The sequence below is a fragment of the Natator depressus genome, chromosome 8 (genome assembly GCF_965152275.1).
Source record: "Natator depressus isolate rNatDep1 chromosome 8, rNatDep2.hap1, whole genome shotgun sequence".
NCBI lineage: Eukaryota > Metazoa > Chordata > Testudines > Cheloniidae > Natator > Natator depressus.
In genome coordinates this window covers 85083569-85104737 of record NC_134241.1, presented here as the reverse complement: position 1 = coordinate 85104737, position 21169 = coordinate 85083569, and the positions used below count along the sequence as shown (strand labels likewise).

Here is a 21169-nt window from a genome sequence, read left to right as displayed (position 1 = left end):
AAAGAGGATAAAGTTGTTAGGCTATGTTAGAGTAAAGTGTCTCTCTGTATGTTGACTGCTTCACAACTCCTGCATGCCCCTGAGTGAGCTAAACCGTAAACCAGAAGCTTCTGAGCTCTGGAGTGGAGTTCTGGGACAAGGTGCGTTTAAGTAACAGGTGTATCTCAGGTGTCAGCACTAGTCCAGGGGGTCCAAGGCAGGTGGGCCAAGGAGCTCCATTTCTGAGAAAGGGTAGCAGACTGAGAGTCAGTGCTCAGGAAATGTGCCAGAGGCCAAAGGAGGAACCAGTGCTTTAGCTTGTTGACAGTCTAGAAGCTGAACATGCTGTAGGGGCTCCAGAGCACAGAGGCTTGGATTCCCCTCACAGTAGTTCTACTGGTTGGCCAGGAAGAGGCACTCGCTAGGATCTGTGACAATTTCATTTTCTGATTTTGATATCAGAAAATCTAACACTTAAATCATCAGTTCATGAGTTAGCATCTAGCTCTGATTAAGACTGAGTTGACTAAGAACTCCTTCTAAACTTGTAATTAATTACTGATAATTCTCACTTCCGTTTAATAAGGTCATTGAAATAACGTTAACTGAAGATTGCCCTCTTTATACATCCAAGGAACACATTAGTCCTTTTTGGCCATAACATCACATTGGGAGATCGTGTTTAACTGATTATCCATCCACCATGAACCAAAGTCACTACTTCCCAGGATAGAGTCCCTCATTCTGTAAATATGGCCCGCATTCTTGGTTCCTAGATCCATATTGTGTGCATGTACCTAATTTATAAAGCAATCTGGATTGTTTGATATCAGTGACCTGTTCTCCTGTCCTCTTTACTACATCCTCAACCTGTATGTCTTCTGCAAACTTTATCAAGGATTATTTCATGTTTTCTTCTCGGTCATTGATATCTTGGCATAGTTATCAATGAACTGGACCTCACTAGAATCACATCCACTCAATGACATTTCCCTATTTACAATTACATTTTGAGACATCTTGGTTAGTCAGTTTTTAATCCATTTAATGTGTATCATCTGAATTTTGTATTTCTTAATCAAAATTTTGTGCAGTACGAAGTCAAATGGTTTGAGGACAGTCTTATCCCATTAAAAATCTATTTTTTCCTCACTGAGCCACATCAAGAACATCAGGCAAAAATGGCACACAAAAGAAGAGTCAAAATGAGTTTGGAATGATTGTACAGAAAGATCTCAGTGCAACAGAGAGATTCACCCAGGGAACTCTTTTGGAGAGTAGGGTTTCATCATAAATGATTTTGCAATCTTGGGACCTGTTCCTGCTCCCAGTGAAGTCACTGAGAGTTTGGGATAAGGCTTGAGCCTTTATTTTCTTTCATTTGTAATGTGTAGCATATAATTCCTGGCCTTCAAATTCTTCCTGCCCTGAAGGAAGGGAAAGCCCTTTTTTTCCTATACAAGAACTCATTGTTATTCAATAGAGTTCACCATGTAACAAAGGAGGCATTTTAATGGACTGGAACTTTGCTTTAAAAAAATCTCCTGTTTCTAAAATTTTATGTTCTGTTGCAGACTCTGCTGCCAATTATCCATATGCAACATAAAGGGAGAACTAGCACTTTGGTTAAGTGATTTTGCTTTCATTTTGTATCTCCTTTTTGCTTTTTATTTTCATTTATTTTTTTTCCCAACAGCACACATTGTTTCTAGTCTTTCAGAACAAAAGAATGAACAAAACTAAAAGAGAACACAGAAGCTGCTTCTGTAGAATTTAGTTATGCCATCCCTATGAACCCCATTCAGCAGAGATGATATATAGCTCGATAGCACCAATTAGCTTCTTGAGGTTCATAAGAGTCTCCGTTATTTCAAACAGATCTATCCCCATATCAAAGTCATTCCTTATAAATGTGTAAGTCTCATATCTTTGCCTTTTTCACCAGAGAATATGGAGGGTGAGTTTATTCTCAGTGCAAATATGAGACATCCTTTCAAAAAATGTTTACATACTTGAAGTCAGGCACTAGCCAAACTGAAACCTGATGCCCACACCGCTCTGAAGGGAGACTACATAAATAAAGGTTAGTCCACCTTTTATCTCTAAGTTGCTGCTTCAAAGCCAGCCCAAGCAATGATGACTACAATCTGATGACTATACAGAGACCTGTATATAATGAGTGGTTGATCTCACTTTGAACCTGACAGTCATAGACAGCATAAAACCACCTTTGTACAATAAATAATTGTTACTGTGTGCAAGCCTCCGCAGAGACCAAGAATTGAATTGGAATGGAGATAGAACCAATAGATAGACTCTTGCCCAAGATCAGGGCTGAGATGCTGTGGGGAAGCTTTGAGTGCTGCTATTCCTGCTGTGCCAGTTCAGTGCATAAATAGGGGATGTTTTTTCTTTACAGAGCTGTCAGTCTGGCAGCTTTCCGCAGGGCTAAATTTACTAAAATTAAAAGCGAAACACAGAGGATAATTGGACTTTAATTGCATCTTTAAGATGGTTTTATATCCTTTTCAATATGGTTTTTAGGCTTGCCCAGATGTGGTCCCTCAAATACAACTTAAAAAAAATGAAAATAAGCCCAGATTTTACACTGAGTACAACACCCTGTAACCGCTAAAACTAGTACCTGGCTGTTGTCCTTCTAGTATGCTACGGGTATGTCTACACTGCAATTGAAAACCTGCATCTGGCCTGTGCCAGCTGTCTCAGGCTAAGGGGCTGTTTAATTGTGGTGGAGATGTTCAGGTTGTGGCTGGAGCCCAGACTCTAAGACCCTGAGAGGTGAGAGAGTCCCCTGCAATCTATGCACCTCAATTAAACAGCCTCTTAGCCTGAGACCCGTGAGCCTGAGTCAACTGGCTCAGGTCACCTGTGGGTGTCTAACTGCAGTATAGATATACCTAAGTCAGCATTTGAGGAAGATCTTCTCTGGGAAACAGTGAGGTTTCTGGGAAAATACACTCTCCCAACATAATGATATTATATATTGCACATCATTATATAAAAATATTTTTTCCAAAGACCCCTGCCTTTTAAGTTCACATTTTCCAAGTGATGTGACTTAGTTAAGATTCTTTTTGGTGGAACTTTTGCCCCACATTATCCATACTGCAAGCAAAAATAAAAAAGAACTAGTAAAGAAAGAGGAAGGAAGCACAAGGAGAGCTCCATGTACAAAAGTGATTAAAAAAGTCATAAGACACTTGAAAGTGTAAACAGAATGGGTTGACTGTAACAGAGCAGAAATACATGAGGTTGGATCAAGTGCCTTGTGTAGCTAATCAGCTGGAACACACACATCTTGCAGAAGATATATTTGATCTGGTGTGCAATTTTTTAAAAAGATATGGATTTTGCATGCTAGTATAATACACAGAATATAAGAGGGCATGCAGCTGATAGCCCAAATGAAAAAAAAATTGAAGGGGGTTAAATACTGGTCAGCATTATGAGTTCTGTATGATTAATGCTGCAAAATTTGGAAAGTCTGAATAGCAAATGCTAAGCTTCAGAATGTTGATGGCCAAAACCTAGAAACTCTGATTTTGACTAAATAGAGCTCCTTGCAGCCACCTGATTGAGCAGGTCCTGATCTACCTTACTTATACTCATTACCTTATTAATTGCAATTAAAAAGATTGTTTGCTGTCTTCTTATATCTCTCTTGATCTCAAAATATTTGAGAGACTAGGTGGGTGACATAATATTGGACCAACTTCTGTTGGTGAAAGAGAGAATCTTTCGAGCTTACAGATCTTTTCTTCACGTCTACCTTCTTCTAAGGTACTCAACTGTGAAGTCTGATATAAAGGCTGTTATTTAGGATATAAAATGCTCCTGGTTCCAATTGCTGTTGAATTTTTGTGGAGGTTACATTAATTGACATTGAAAGTTTTCCCAACATTTCTGCAATTAGTCTGTCATTACATGGGATAAAACCCATGCAATAAAAAAAGGATGAAGAAAATAATTGCTGCTGTTACTATATGTCAGGTTTGCAGTGAGTTTGTTTAAAGTTAAAAGATTTCCAAATCTAATTTGTTCTAATGAACAGAGAGGCTGAGTGGCATGTTAATGCAGTCAGACTTGACAGGAGGTTTTTTTGGCATCACAAAATTGAAAAATGGCTTGACATGCATTTCTTTTCTTCTGGGCTGTCATAACTGAAAAGAGAACAAGTAGAAGAACTGAAGGGGAAAAAAGGAAAAGCAGGGAAATAATATCTATCACTAATGCCAGATATATTACTGCTAATAAATAAACTTTCAGATATGCACTGGACTGGCCTGACTCCAGAACATGTACCAAGGCTCTTTGAGTACAGAAATTCTACTCCTTATGCTACCTGAAAAAAAATTAGGTCCTTCAACCAAAACTCACATCTTCCCTTCAAATAGTACTGTAGAGCTTTCCCATTGTGTTTACCCTGCTTCTCAGGAACTTTAACAGGATCTGATTATCTGCTGTGTCATAGACTTCACTGTGTTGAGCAGATCATTCAAAACTGTTACAAGGTGATGGCTGGGATTTCCAAAGGAGCCTATGGAATGAGGGTGATTTCACTGGGATCTGGGGGCCTAACTACTTTTCATATAGAATAAGGGGTAGAGTCTTTGTACTGAAAAGATCCTGGGTACATGTTCTGGAGTCAGGCCAGTCCATCCACATCTGAAAGTCTATTTATTAGAGGTAACATACCTAGCATTAATTTAAGATATTATTTCCCTGCTTTTTCTTCTTTGAAAACTCCACCCAATTTGACCATACCTATTGTGTAGACAATTTATCATATATATCCTTTCTATCCAGATGTTACTGCATCTATACTGCCACACGTTCCTCAGAAGCTTAGCCACATATGGTGAGTTAGATAAAGTGGACAATTAACAAACATATTCACATAAAGCAAGGTCTCCTCTTACAAAGACTTCACTACTACTTTCCTTAAAGCCAAAAGAAAAACTCTCAATTTTAGATGATTGTCAAACAGCTCACCAATGCTGAATAAGAAAACCAACACAAGCTCCCAACATTCAAAAAGGAATTGTCCTGGCCACAGATGCAAGCTACTGATATGGAAAGCTGACAATTGTGGAAATGAGAGGGAAGAGCAATAGGGCTTTTCTCCTTCAAAATGACCACTTAGATGCTCTATAAGCCTTTTAAATAAAGAAATATAATTGAGACAGCAAGTTTAAACCAGTGAGTAGCACATTGCTGGTAAGCATGTTCTGTTCTTGTAAAAGTCAGCAGCTATGAGAGTAAGGACATGGTTTAACGAAAACTATCTTTTCATAGAAAACTCTCTTTAAAAATCTACTATGCATGTTTAATAGATTTACAGTAACATACAAATAGTTTACTCTAATAAAATTACGTGGATTATTTGAATAGGCCTTTTATTTTTTTAACCAGTTAATTCATTATTAAAGCCATTCTTTGTGCATTCTTCCATTGTTCACTGTGATTTCTAGATGTACAAACAGAGTTCTCTGAAGTTCCACTGGTCCTATGATCTTCATAACCGTGGGGAAAACAAGAAGGAAATAGACCCTTCAGGAAGCCCATGAATAAGGTAGATCCCTACTCATTTGGCACTTGCCTTCTGCCACACAAGTTGATGTCTGAGGAAAAAGCAGGATTGGGAAGCTGCAGGCCAAACAGGTCTAATGTGGTCTTGCCACAGTCAAGCCATCAAATGGAGACTGAGAGTAGAATAAAAAATTTCTGTGGCAGAAAAACACCCCTCAAGATACTCCCTTCTTGCATGGCGTGTCCCTGCAGGTACATTGCCCTCTACTCCAGTGGTGGGCAACCTGCGGCCTGCAGCCAGCCAGCTCCCAGTGGCCTAGGTTCACTGTTCCCGGCCAATGGGAGCTGCGGGAAGCGCCAGCTAGGCCCACGCTGCTTCCTGCTGCTCCCATTGGCTGGGAATGGCGAACCGCGGCCACTGGGAGATGCAGGCGGCTGTGCAAATGTAAACAATTGGTCTGGCGGCCCACCAGTGGATTACCCTGACGGTTGCCCACCACCACTCTACTCCCTGTCTGGCTTTTGTAGGAAGTCACTCCCAGGCCAGAATACTTTAAACTGAGATACCCCCTGCAAGGGGTTTCATTTATTAAGTCTCTTACAGCATATTCATTAGTCTTTAGCAATTAGTCCGGTCTAACCCTTGTTCCCTCCTTAAGCCAGGAGTCTCACACTGTCCTTCTAGGGCCTCCTTTGATAACTCAGGCCAGCTGCAGACCTCAATCAGGTTCTCTTAGCTGGCCTCTATTAATTCTGTCCTTTCCATAGACAGACTTCTTTCAAGCTATGCACTCACTATCCCCTCTTTTGGCTCACTGGAGACTTCTCTTTTATCATGCAACTGGTTTAGCCACTTGACCTACTTGTCATGTGGCTGTGATAAAAGATGGTTACTTATCTATATTGTAACTGTTGCTCTTTGAGATGTGGGTGCAGATCTGTAATTCACTCAGATGTGCACATGCCCAGCACACCAAATCTGGACAATTTTGCTTAGCAATATCTGTAGATGCAGCGGTATTGTTGCTGCTGATCCCCAAAGTGATGCCTCTTTGTGGCTGAGGTATTGTGATACAGAGGCCCACTGAGGGTTCATTAACTCTGCGTCTGCAACTCTTTACTCACTATGCCCAATACATGGTTGTCATGATATATACCCAAAAAGTGTATGTAATATATAATTGGAGAACTAATGACTCATTGATCATTAATATTCTTAAGTGATGTATGTATGGGGCGTGTACAAAGAGTTATAGATATGTGCTAGAATTGTGGTCTTAAAATGTGTTTGGTAAGCAATGCATAAGCCCAGTCAACATTAGACAAAGGAATGTGTATTTGCTTTTCTGACCAGCACACATCCAAGCCAATGGGAGCTGCGGAGCCAGAGCTCGGGGCAGTATGCAGAGCTGCCTTCTGCATCTCCACCTAGGAGCTGCCAGTACAGGTTGCAGCTTGCAAAGAGCTGCCAGAGGTGAGCACCCCCCCCCCCGGATACAGCACCCCGAGCCCCCTCCTGCACCCCAACCCCTTACCCCAAGCCCTCTCCTGCACCCAAACTCCCTCCCAGAGCCTGCATCCTGCACCATCTCCCACACTCCAGCCCTGTACCCCCTCCTGTACCCAAACTCCCTCCCTCTTAGTTAACTGGGATGTTTCACTTACTGGCACCCTCCATTCCCCTAACATGCTGGATAAACCAGCTTTTACTATATATTTACATACAAGATAAACACTCTACTACCTTTGTCTGCATGGTTGCTGGACTTCAGTATTAGGGTTTCCCTCTCCTAGATGCTGAGTCCTATGAAGGCAACTTGTGGTGTTTCTTCCCTGGTACTTGGGAAGACAACTGCTGCCAGGAGTCAGCCAACATAGCAGGAGTGCACATAAACAAAGCAGCTGTTCTGAGTCGGAAGACTCCAAGTGTGAACACAGAGCTGCCTCCATCAGTAGAAATGTAAGTCTGGCCACACTGTCATTTTTGGTCACTGATTACAAGTCCCTACAAGTCCCTGTTGTACAACTCCCTGAGACACTCAAGCAACTAAGTGCAGGCCACTTACTGCCATTGGCTTTTTGCAGGAATGAGGGAGGATAAAGCCCGGTACCTGAGGCATGCTCTGGCCCCAGTACCAGAACCCAACAAAAGGAACTGGAATATGTAACACCACTCTAGAAGGAAACAATATTAAAAACTACCTAACACCAAAACTATGGCTAAATGAGTATCAACTATGTACAAAATAGATAAATTCTGAAAACCGTGTGAAGGCAAGACTAGACAACATGATAGCCGTCACAGGTGGTAAGAAGGAACTGAAGGAGGTCGGGGCGGCTCGGCCCTGTATACCATCATGAGGCCATGGAGTGAGCACGTGCTGCCTTGACTAGCACTGCTGAGGGGAAAACCTCCAAGAACTGTGCACTGGGCGCACAGGGACGTGAAGTGAAATGGATGTGTGCAATCGCATGAAGAAGAATTGATGCATTGGGCTGAAGAGATCCTTTGTCCTCTACTGTATTTCAATGTAGAAGTTAACCCACTAGTTACCATTGCTAATCCAATTGTATGCAAATAATATGGCATGATTCCCAGAACAAAAATCCCATAAAGGTTTTAGTTGAACTCAGATGACTGCAGTTACAGGAGTATTTTCATTACAACTGCATACAACAAATATTATAAAAAAATGATCTTAGCTACAAATTCAGAGGATTCAAAGGTTTTTGTCCCTACTAATAAAATAAGGTTCTTTATGTAATATATATACTTGGTTCTTTCAAAGCTATAACATGACATTGTTGGGTTCAAAGATGCACTGGTTAAAAGTAATTAGTGTGACAAAGATTTCATATACAGTATTTGTAAAGGATTTGAGTATGCTATCTGGAGTATTAAAGATTGCCATTTTAAATTCTGTTTTATATTAATAGCTTTATTACTCATTAAAGATTCAACTGAAAATGTTAATGATGATTACACCAACCGCTAATAAATTGAAGCCTTAGGTTACACTTTGCATTTTTGAAGATATAAATGCCTTTGCTTAATAATTAGGCATATTTTTCACTATTGATTCATTATTTCAGATCATTAGCTTAATTAATTTAAAGCTTTCATTTATATGTTTTATATGCAATTAGTTTTCAACTTTGCTTTTCAGTTCCTTGTTTGAGGGCATTAACTATTATAAAAATAATCAAAGCAGGGGATTCTTTACTTTGGAACAGTACAATACATATTACCTCTTGTAGTGGGGTGAGCACCTCGCTTTGGAGAAAAAGGGGTTAAAACCAGCTGTGGGAAAGGGCTACCACGAGGAGCCAATCAGGCAAAGGCAAGTAGCAGGCAATCTGGACCCGGTAGGGCTGGTATAAAGAGGGCTGTGAGCTAGGAGGCAGGCTGTCTCACTCCAGCCTTGAAACGGGAAGGACCTGGCTGCCTGGGAGCACAGGGTACCTTCAACAGAGCAGTGCTGGGGTAGGGGCAGGCTAAGCTGGGGAGCTCAGGCCTGGCAACCTCCCAGGCTGAGGCCTGACAGGAAGGCCTAAGGAGGTACTGGGGCTGCAGGGAAAGGCAGCAGGTCCAACCCCTAACCAATGATGATTGCCCATTCCAGACTGCAGTTGCCCCTGAGTAAAGGGGCAAGATGAAGACCAGCAGTGGGTCACTAAAGCGAGGTGGGCTCAGGGGACTGGGGTTCCCTGGGTGAGGGGCAGCACCCCAAGGTAAGGGGACTGTGGTCCGGGAAGGACGTGGGGCCTACACATGGTGGCGATAAAGGGACCACAGAGGGGTAGGTAACAGAGGGCGAGACACTGGCCTATAGAGGGCACACAAGGGCTGAGAGAGTTAATTCCCAGGATAGCCAGCAGGAGGCGCCGCGGTGGTGAGTCAGCGCTCTGCTACACCTCCACAGACTAACAGAAATCACATCCTAGTCCTGCAGTGGTGATACAGGAAAAGCCTCCAATTGCAGGATTAGGCCAGGCCTCTTAGCTATTATTTTCTGTGAGAATGCAGATTAAAGAAAACAGTGTGGATTATTATATTTAAAAAAGAAAAAGCCTTGTTTTTTGCCTTCACTGTTGCTGTGTCCTTTCAACAATGGTTCATTTCTATATTTGACAAATGTTTCTTTCAGTCTAGTTTAGTTACTTTAAGCGGGTCATTTAATTCTTGTTTGCATGGCTTTGCATTACAATGGCATACACCACAATTGAGGTGCTATAATGAAATACTGGAATTCTTTTAAATTTTGTTGGACATCCACTGAGAGCATCGTGGAGCCAGGTCACATATACACTTGTAGTTTAGATGAATGCCAAGAGAACAACAGAGGAAAGCCAGGGTCTGCTGTCTAGGCATGTAGCAACATTAGTAATTACTTCCTGTTCTCAGTCTCATTAGGGGCTTCTGTGGGAGCAGAGATGTAAAGCAAATGAATTTCAATGAGCTGCTTGCTGTTTTACCTACCACTTCAGAAGCACTGGGGAAGGGTGTTACGTAGGGCCACACAACTTTGTTATTGTCCTCTGCCTCCTTTCCTCATACAGGCTCATTGTGAAATATTGCCACAGAGGTTCAGGTAAGTCCAGTCATTTCCATAATAACGTTAAAACAAAACCCCCAAAACTAGCCTACCAAAAGTCTTGATTTGATACCATAGAAGTTTTAAATAAAAATCTTTTTACCTATGAATTTCAAGAGCAATATTCATTTTCATGCCCAGTTTGTGATAAAGACTATGTGGCTTCTTCTTATTCCCATACCATTTGAAGAGATTGCATATAACACTTGTGCCTTCTTGTATTGCAGAATGCACCTTGCTAGCCTAAGGGAAATGAGAATATTTCCCCCCAACTATATTTGGCATCAGTGTTAAAATGCAAAGGCAATAAACCCTCCCTGAACTTAGCACATAATTATGTATTTTAAAATGATGACAAGACAGAATACTTGGAGCCACCTAGAAGATCTACAGCAAATTGACAGATATACACGTATTACCTCTGCTGGAGACAATAGACACGATCACTTCAAATATATAAAGTTTTTGGTATTTCTATTTGTGTACACACACACACACACACACACTCTATTTTGTTGATGTTTTTATTTGTTCTATTTTCAACTGTCAACACAGTAAATACATTTGTCAAGTTTTTTTTTAATGTTGTATTGACATTGTCTGAAATTTTACCAGATATATCTCATACTAGATACATACCTTCTTCCTTTGCTTTTGCATCCTCAGAGAGAACAATACACAAATGGTAGAAATAATTTTCACTCAGACTTCTTTTTTTTTTTTTTAAATCATACATAATTCCTGTGCTCTCAGACATTTGGGGCTACATTCTATGCTGCGGCAGATGGGGTAGTATATCAGAGAGCTGATTAGAGTTAGGATTCTCTGCCTCATTCCACCCTAGCATAGGTTAATACAGCCTGGGAGTTCCTCTAGCCCATGCCAGCTGGCAGTAGTCTGCAAGAGACTGTCCACCAACTTGAGATGGCTGAAGTGATCTCCTGCCATGCACTCTCCCTGCCCCAGCATAGCCCTATACTGGAGATGGAGGTAAGGTGACACAGGAGGCTGGTATTCCAATTCTACACTTACTGGGGAGTCGGGACTTGATCCCTCAAAGGGAATATCAAGCATAATAGATTCTTCTCTCTGTGCTGCCTGGGCAGTGCAATGGGTGCAGAGCAGGGTTGGGAATCTATGTACAGGTCCTTAAAGAAGCAGAAAACCAAACTAGTAGCATACATGAGGTTAAATGACTGTGTAGCTATAGCTAATGGTTATTTAACTTTCTTATTGTCAGAAATAACTGTTTAATTAAACCTGAAAAAGAGTAATACTGGGCCAAATTCTGTTCTCATTTGATATTCCCCATTCAAGTCAATGGGTACTGCACTAATGTAACAAAGCAGCATTTGACTTGTGGTATACAATTTCTTTCTTCTTCTTACCCTACCCCCTCAACTATCACCCTCCACTCCCATTGTTGTTTCTAACTCCAGAACAGCAGCAAACTCTGGATACTTAGCTTTCTAGCACAGAGGTAACCTTTTTCCTTATTAAAGGAATTTAACTGTTATGGAATTTGTGAAATGAACTGAGTTGATATTCCTGGAGACTGAGGTTCTCTATCCATGTGCTAACAAGCTAAGAGGCCACCTCCATGGCCATTTAATCCTTGCCTCTCTTGTAAGACTCCAATTAAAAATGCCAATGTTATGGTTATGTTTTGTTTGTGTAGTGGGGAGCTAGCCACAAAGCACTGTACTGACATCACTAAAGTTATAACAGCTGTGTTCACATTCCACCTGAGCAACCAACATGCAAAGCAGCATCTGAAACCCATCTTCTGCAACATAAAACTCAGGCACAAGGATTTCCTGAAATATCTTGGAATGGTTCTGGATTGCACCATCCCATACGGCCAACATCTGATGAAGACCACTGCCATGATAAAGACTAGGAACAATATAATCCACAAATGAGCTGTGACCAGTTGGGAAACAGACATTCTCATCTTATGGATAGCCTCTTTGGCTCTCATTTTCTCAGCAGCTGAATATTATGCAACAATATGGGCAGGTAACACAAACGAAACTTGTCGATGTGCAATTGAACACTGTTAATCAAATTGTTTCAGGAGTGCTGAAGTCAACACCAAGTCTGGTTTCCTTCCTTATTTATGCATATCTTATCACCATCACTTTGAAGAGAAGCAGCAGGAATACAAACATAGATTTGCCCATCTATGAAGATCTCCAAACTCTCCTCCAACCCAACATGGTGCCTTAAGTTTAGGAGCTCTTTCTGGTTAATGGCCAAAACTCTTAAAATCTTGGGATTCTCACCAAAAGACAAGTGGTGGAGGTTGTGTAAAAACAACAGGATCAAGAATCAAGATCTGATTATGGTCCTACAGACCAACCACCTGGCTTCACGATGCCATATAAGATATGGATCACAGGGAACCATATCAGAACCTCATATGGGCGTTGCAATTATCTACTATAAAAATGGAAAATGAAGCATAGCCTGGGATGTGAATGTGGAGAAGACATCCAAACCATAGACCAACTAGTGAACTGCAGCACTCTAAAATCCTTCTGTAGGAGGGATAGTCTTGATTCATTCCGCCAGAAGCCATAGAGCGAATGACAAATTTGGACATTGACCTTTAAGGTTGCTTTTACAGTTGCCATATGAAAGAAAGCTAGAGTTATTTCACACTGGCCACTGGACAACAATCAAATAGTAAAATCTTTTGATCACTGCCAATCCAAGGCTGGATTTGAATGGTTGATCAACAGATGAAAGGTTCAACATCTCATTGCTCATTTCTAAACCACCTGTCTCCTAGAACTTTTTAATTAGGCTATAGGAGTGTTTAAAAATAGTTGATTATTGGGCTGCTTATTCAAAGAAAGCCAAGCCCTTAAAAAAAGGCTTTTGGATGCCCTCAATCCTTAATCTGGAGAATTGTGTACTCTTTCAATAATTTACTTTATCTTGTCTTGAAAATTTATCATTCAAACAATATTTTTAAAATATGTATCTAAGCATGCATTGACGTGACCTACTAAAATTTGAAGAATAAAAATGTGTGAGACAGCTTGTTTTAGCATGCAGATTATCATCTCTCCTTAAGGACAATTGTTTCTCTGACATTCACTTACTGCTTGAATTGACCCCATTTGACTTATTGATGTTTGTCCCTCTTGAACTTATATTCGTATAACTGAAAAACTGTTTAAATGCCAATCAATGTCAAATGAATAATTACATTTACAAAGAGCATCATATGATTACGCTTTTTACCTTATCTACTATATGCATTTCTGAGCTCTGGAAAACAAAGTAATTGCAAAACTGCAGTAATCCCACATCAGCTACTGAAGTACAAACTTTCTGTGTCTGAGTGTTACCTGTTTGGCTTGTTGATGAGGCAATTATTAACTTAAAAATATAACATAAAGGTGTTTATCATATTTTTAAAACATAAACTACTTGACACTGCAAATACTGCAGGCATATCCTCTCTAATAACAGAAAAGATAAAACAGTAACCGAAAATAAATGAATCCTTGCAAGTAATCAAGAATAACCACATTTTGAGGAGACTAATACCTGACTTAAAGGCCACAAAAGAATAACTACAGAGCTCACTTTTGCAGGACAATGGCTTTACATAAGTGCCACTTATGCAGGAATGAAATCAAGGTAATTTTGGCATCAGTATGGTGATATTCTGTCCATAAGAATGTGTTTGAACAACTCCAGCCTATACTGCATAAGTCTCTATCTAACACAATAGCTTCTTGATCCACCTTACTTTCTAAATGCACAGGTACTGAGAAAAAAGCAGGATTGTTCAGTTAGCATTAAAATTCTTATATCTTGTACAAAAAGCTGTGCACAGTAATTAATAAATGTAAAAAAAACTTACCACAAGTCTCTTACATGGTTGAAAAGGTCACAGAATTTTTTCCTCCCGATATATGAGGTCTATGCAATATGTCATGAGGTCATGAGGGGCTGGCTAAAACATGCTCAGATGCCCATCATCTAGGTCACATACACTTTCATGATCATGGCTTGAATTTAAAAGGGAACTGAATGGAGAAGTAGGTAGTTCACTATCTACCTATACAAGACAATAGAGCTGAGGATTTTGCCTGAGCTGTGCTGAAAAGTTCATAGATTATAAGGCCAGAAGGGACCACTGCGATCATCCAGTCTGATCGCCTGTATAATACAGGCGATAGGATTTCCCTGAATTAACTCCTGTTATAACTAGAGCATATATCTTATAGAAAAAAAATCAGTGTTGATTTTATGAACTCAGTGTAATCATTATGGTGCCAAAATCCATGGGAGAGGTTATGGAACAAAAATATAATAAAATTAGACTGACATTCTAGAGGATGCATTCTGATCACAAGGTTACTGTGCATTAAGAAGAGAACATATTTTTAAAAAAATAATTTAATAAAGGACTGTTTTACTTTAAATGCTGATTTTTTCAATACATTCCTAATAATGCTGTGCAATTGGTTAAAACACGTACCTTGTACAGTTAAGTGCACCTGCATTGTTCTCGGAGTGTGTTGGGTCTGCACAGAACAAGTGTATGGACCGTCATCTGTCACATCTACATCCTGTATCTGAAGGCTGTATTCCCTTTTATTTGCTGTTGCAATTGAAACTCGAGGATCTACTGACCACTTATCACCTCCTGCAAAAATAATACTTGACCGGTTCAGCCAGGCACCTTTTGAAGCTCCATCTTCCAAATAACACCTGTGAATTACCAAAGGGAGAAAAAGATTAATAATCAGAATGAAAATAAAGAGAGCTTAGTAAGTTTGTTATTTGTTTTCACACTAAGAGTCAATATTTCATATAACTACAACTTATTAGACATGGCTTAAAAAGCTGCAAGTCATTTAGAAATTCAGAAACCAAGTTTACTTTGGCTCCAAATATTGGGGAATCTTCCTTATAGCTTGCAATGAAAAGGTTTACACATAGGGAACTTCATTATCATCTCCTCCCTCTCTAAGTCTGCATTTTTGAATTGTTGCTGATGTGTGGCTACTGAGGACTTCAGCAATTTCTGAACTAAACCCCATGACCACTTCTGATGACAACAGGCCTAGAACTCAGTTCATTCTGCTCCAAAAATCACAGTTCCCTATCATTTAACTCCCTTAACTATCAGATTATTAAGAAATTTTAGCAATTCAAATTCCATTCAGTAGTGATCGGGATAGAGGTACATGCTATCTAGTATGAAAATTACTCTTCTTTTTCTTCCAAAAAGAGTTTCTCCTCATTTGGTAAAATATTTGAAAAATTATTTTCCCTTAACTATTTTTCATGCCATTTCACAAGACTGACAATTAAGTTAAATATTTAACTGTACTATTTCTTTTTATGCTCATCTTATTTATCATTTCTAAGTTTTATGTTGTACAGTATTCTCCATTTATGTAAGCATAGCTCCCATTCCTAGACAACAAGCATATTTCAGCTACATCAAAATAAATGGAAGTGGATCAGTGGTATGTTAATGATTCAAACTAGTGTAATTAGTTTATAGTACACGACTGTAGTTTTGTACAATTATTGTTTATTAAAGAAGCAATTACAAAAAAAATAACATGCAATAGGGTACACTAAGCGATTTAATTGGAGCTCTGCAAGTAACTCCCTGCACATTAAGATGTAGATAATACTCCCAATGAATGTGACAAACTGCTGTCTTTCTAAACTTCATTTTGAAAGTCTTTCTCTACAAATTAAAGACTAATTCTTTTAAATGAGTACAAAGCAGAACTACAGAATGAAAATATACATTGAAAGAGTTTGATATCATCTTTACACACTACACTAGGAATTTGAACACAGTGCTTGAGATTGCTACAAAATTGCAAGCTGAATGCAACAGGGTAGGTTACTGCTAACTAAATGAAATTAATCAGTTGAAAAATATTATGAACTATATATATTGCAGAATCTAATTTGCAGTCAGTTTTACCATGTGCAGAATCAGAACTAGTAGAAGCCAAAGTTCAGTGTTAACTGAAAGTCTTTTTTGTATGTATTCCATAAAAATATATAGCCCTCCATGAAGATAATTAAGCCACTGCATTGAATTACTATTGTTAATATATGGCATTACATATTAGAAAAACATTTGTAATATTTCTCTAATATAGTTTTTCATCAAAGTAAATTGCTCATTGTTGTACACTGAGCTAAGAGAAATGACCGCACCACATCTTGAGGGTATTTGGCTTGCTGGTCGAATGAAGGAAACGGTACTTTATGGCTGGGGCGGGAGGGGGGTGAAAAGTGTTGCAAAAGGGTCACTGTAGTTGGTGACTCATCCCTTGGGAATGCAGGGTTTAAAAGGGATAGCCCTGCACCTCAAGCCTCCCTTTTACATTGCGGGGGGGGGGGGGGAGGCGGTTCGGGACTCTTATGATTGGTACGGCAGGCAGCCAACCCCCACATTCTTATAGCCCACCTTAACCCTCCTATGGGGGGTGGGGGAAATAGTTGGTAAGATCCTGGCAATGGATTTGCTGGAGGGACCTGGATGGAAAAAGAGGGGGAACTGGTGGAAGACCCCCGGGTATGGTAAAGTCCCAGCAGTGGATTTGCTGGAGGGACCTGGATGGAAAAAGAGGGGGAGTGGTGGAAGCCCCCCAGGTAATTATGGAATAAACGTGGGGTTACCTCCACTGTACACTTTTATCTGCCGGGTAGTGCCAGACATCTAATAATAAAGTTGCAAACTGATTAAACCCATGTCAAATGTCTCCTGTCCTTCTTTCAGTATAGCCAGACAATCTATTTAACAGGATACTGTTAAATGTTAACTAACAAGTAATAAAAACAGATTGTTGATTTGTTAGCACAAAATCAAGAAGGGATTATTAGATTGTTGGGCCAAACTATGATGTGAGGCCACAAATTTATGTGCAAATCTGCACATGGCACTTGATCAAGTGGCTATAAAATACTATTTCTAAAACAGTTTTAAAACAGAATGAAAAATACTGACTTAAGTATATACTTCTCATAGCTGAATCCCTGATAATGAGATGCAATGAGTGTAAAAGCTAATGCTAAATTTCATTCTAAAAAATAAATAAATAAATGAAAAATCTAGCCCTTTTTGTTGCTTAGAAAGCCTTAAAAATTTAACTTGATAATGTATTACCATGATAATTCATAAAACTCACATATTATCTACAGCCCCAAAGGCCACTGTTTGTGGTCTGAGAACCCGATTTTTGGACAGACCAGTGTGCAGCAGTGAGGGAGTCAGGGCCTCCTGAGCTGCCACAGATTGTGTTACAGCTGACACAAGCTCCCTCCCATCTGCCAACCAGCTGAGAAACCAAGGTAGCAACGGGTTGTCATGGGGGGAGCAACTCAGTGGTGCATTGTGCACAACACCAAGCATGAGTTTGGAAGCAAATTGCTCCTGTGTTCTAATCCTTCACATACAGACTCCTTCTGATGCCTAAGGCTTTGTTGCCATCTGAAAATGAGGGAAACAGTTCTTTCTTCCCTACCTCACACAGCAGCATTTTGACTGATCATTAATTGATGTTTGTACAATGCTATATAAATTCTAAATATTAGACACTGATTGACAGGGAAGGGAATCTTGCTGAGACAGTGGAATACAGATGGGAACAAGAGAGAGAAATCTTAATTCCGAAAGCTTATGCTCAAATAAATTGGTTAGTCTCTAAGGTGCCACAAGTACTCCTTTTCTTAATTCAGAAAAGCACTTAAGCACATGCTTAAGACCACCCATATGCAAGAGAAAACATAAGTAGGTGTTTAATCACAACTATGTGCTTAAGTCTAATTGATTTTATGGGGGCTTAAAATGGGCTCTTAATTGCTACCTTAAATAGGAATTTTCTCCTGAACTGTAATCAGAGAGGGGATATCTGTTGGAAGCAAAGAGAATACATGAAGGCTCGGTAAGGGAGGAGAGAAAATATAATCCAGGAGAGAGCAATGGGATGGACGTTGGATCAGGTGAGGATGAAAGAGAATATGAGTGAGAAAGGAGATGTGGCTTGTCAAAGAAAGAAGAAGAGAAAATTAGATTAAAAATACACAGAACTGAGACAAAAGGAAGAAAATGTTAGGAAGATGGATAGAGAACACCAGAAGAAGGAAGGAAGGAAAAGGGAATAAGGAAATTGGAGAAGGGAACAGGTAAGAAAAAGGCATAACATTTAGACAAGTAAATGTTACTTATTTATGCTCCTTTTATTTTATTGTACTCCCCTGAAGATGTCTGGTTCTATATGTTTGGGACACCAAGACAGAGACTGAAAGCTCTTCTATGGAGAGATGTTTCAGATTTTTCTTCCTTGTTCACACCAGTATGAGCAGACCTCAGTGGAAAGCTTTGGGTTCCTAAAGGAAGAGTTTGGAGGTCTGGAGAGATTTGGGGGATGTAAACAATAATCTTGAAGACCTTCCCTGAAATCCAAAAGATGATACTGTGCATAGTGGACTGGGGAGGGGCAAGGACAAAAACCACACTTTGCAGGCACACTCCAAAATCCTTACACTGCTCTTTGGAACTTGGTATTTTTTTTCTCTAATACCACTCTACAGCAGTTTGATGTGAGGTGTATATGAGTATTTATGAAGGTAGCCTTTGGGTCCAGGTGAATATTTAGATTTTTCTTTCTCTCTAATTCTGCCCAGATACATGGGTATATATACACACACACACACACACACACACACACACCACTAGCATAACTGCTTCCCCCTCCCCACAAAAATAAAGGGTTTATTTAGATTGTAAGAAAATAAGCCACTTTTGCTCACAAATGTTGAATAATGAAAGTAGCAATTTTAAGGGTACCAACTAAAGATAAAAGTGGATTTTTCCTCAGATTCAAAATTAAATCACATGAAAATGATGTTCAAAAGGACAGGTTAGCCATTTACTGTCACAGCTGCCTCAGCACCCTAACAGGCAGTTCTGAAGCTGTCAAAAGCCTGCAAAGAAGCCAGATGCTGTGACGTGTTCTGAAAGTTGCAAAGTTTCCTCATTGCTCCTCATTTAAACATAGCTCTTTCAAAATCAAGGCTTTCATGCTGAGAAAAGGTGAGATAAATGAGTTCTTAAAAGGGATATTATAAACATTAGATTGCGTCCAGCTGTTTTATTTGGTCTGGTGATAGTTTCTCACTCTTTTTGAACGATGTGCCAAAGACCAAGTTGTTCTTGCTTGGCCAATTCCCTTTACCATCCAAAGTGAACATCACAAATAGATAGGAGGAATCTGCCAAAAAACAACTTTAAAGTTGATTAACAAATATAATATTGTACATTGACTATAATTTACCCACTACAACAAGGGGATCAATTTTCAAGGTTGAGCAAGCAAGGTCATAGACAGGACTTTTCCTGATGTATAACCAAAAATCATACTTTCCCAGTTTAGGTTCAGTGGCTCTCCTTGAAAACAAGAACTTTTCTGGAACACAGAGACATAACTCAAAGAAAAATGACATTCCAAATCAGGTTCCTGTTCTGCGTGTACCTTTAGAAAGTGGACTTTTAGGAGTGAAAGATTATTTTCCCTGAAGCAATCTTCTCCAAAAGTAAAAAAAAAAAGGGCCATATTCTGTGTTGACTCACAATCCGTGCAAATCCACTGAGGCAATAAGATTGAACTAAATATAAGCCAGGGCAGAATTTGGCCCAAAGATTTCATGTAGGATAGACTGAACATTAGTAAGAACACAGCAATTTGCTGCATTGTCCCAAACCAGCAACAAAAAGATGGCAAAAAAAGCAATGGAGAAAGTGCCTACAGTTTTTAGTGCAGTGGTTCTCAAATTTTTGTACTGGTGACCCCCCTTTCACACAGCAAGCCTCTGAGTGCGACTCCCCCTTATAAATTAAAAACACTTTTTTATATTTAACACTATTATAAATGCTGGAGACGAAGCAGGGTTTGGGGTGGAGGCTGACAGCTGGCAACCCCCCATGTAATAAGCTTATGACCCCCGGAGGGGTCCTGACCACCAGTTTGAGAACCCCTGATTTAGTGTACAACCAGTCAATTTTATTTGCTGCAGATACATTGTCCTATGAATTCATATTTTTTCTGTTTGTAAATTTCTCCTGATTTGTGAATTTATTAATTACTCATATGTTCAAAAATACATTCTTGGCAGTATTGTGCTAGTTCTTCCTTGCCATTTATCCCTTAAACCACAATTGCTGCATACACTCATCTCTGTTCACTACCTCACTTTTTCAGTGAGCAAAAATACTTTAACTTTTAATATTTTATGCATTTCACAGTGTGTGATAATTCTATGCTAATGAAATTAACTACCAAAGATTGTAAAGGGTTTTCCCTTTTTCTTTTGGTTTAAAGCCCACTAACATTATTTAAATAATGATGAGGGTCAGACAGACAACTTAGCTTGTATCCCACCTACTGCCACACAAGAATTAAATTTGGCCTTGAAACGCACTTCTCAGATTGATAGGAAGATCATTGAACTGGTACCTTCAGTGCCTGTGGGAAGTCTACAAACTGCACAACTCTCACACCATTATTGCAACCTCAAAGAGGTAATTTGCCCTCAGCCGTAAGGGTGAGTGAAATATTCTCAGAACATGTGCATCTTGATCTCTGAGGGGGCAGGAAAAGCTTAGATGAAGGGGGAAAGTGTCCCAGAATGAAAGTGAATGAATGTTACATGATATCCTTCTGAATAGGACCAACTTCCTTGATTTCCACTCACGATGATGAGAGTTCCCTTGGTACATGCCTTGTTTGAGGTCAGGTGGGGTTATAGATCCCCTACACTGAGGTGTCTAAGGCTGTTCTACTGTCAAAATAAAAAGACAGACACTGATGAGAGTGCACTACTAAAATGTCTCTTTCCTTATAAGAGAGTAGCAAAGCAAATAGGATACAAACACAAAAAAATGGTCAGGTTTAGAATCTTGTTACAAACTTGAAACTTGGCCTAAGAAGCTGACAGGTTTCCTAAGATTTGCAACCATTTCAGGAAAATTTGGGCACAGTTTTGTG

The 21169-nt window shown here is 39.7% G+C and overlaps 1 protein-coding gene across 2 annotated transcripts in view; it reads right to left on the bottom strand.

Annotated features, from left to right (window-relative positions):
* Positions 1 to 21169, bottom strand: part of NEGR1 (neuronal growth regulator 1) — a 583187-nt gene that overhangs the window by 313558 nt on the left and 248460 nt on the right. For both annotated transcript variants that reach the window (XM_074961536.1, XM_074961537.1), the window contains exon 2: positions 14626 to 14858. In XM_074961536.1, the coding sequence (XP_074817637.1) occupies positions 14626 to 14858 (233 nt within the window). The remainder of the gene's footprint in view (positions 1 to 14625; positions 14859 to 21169) is intronic.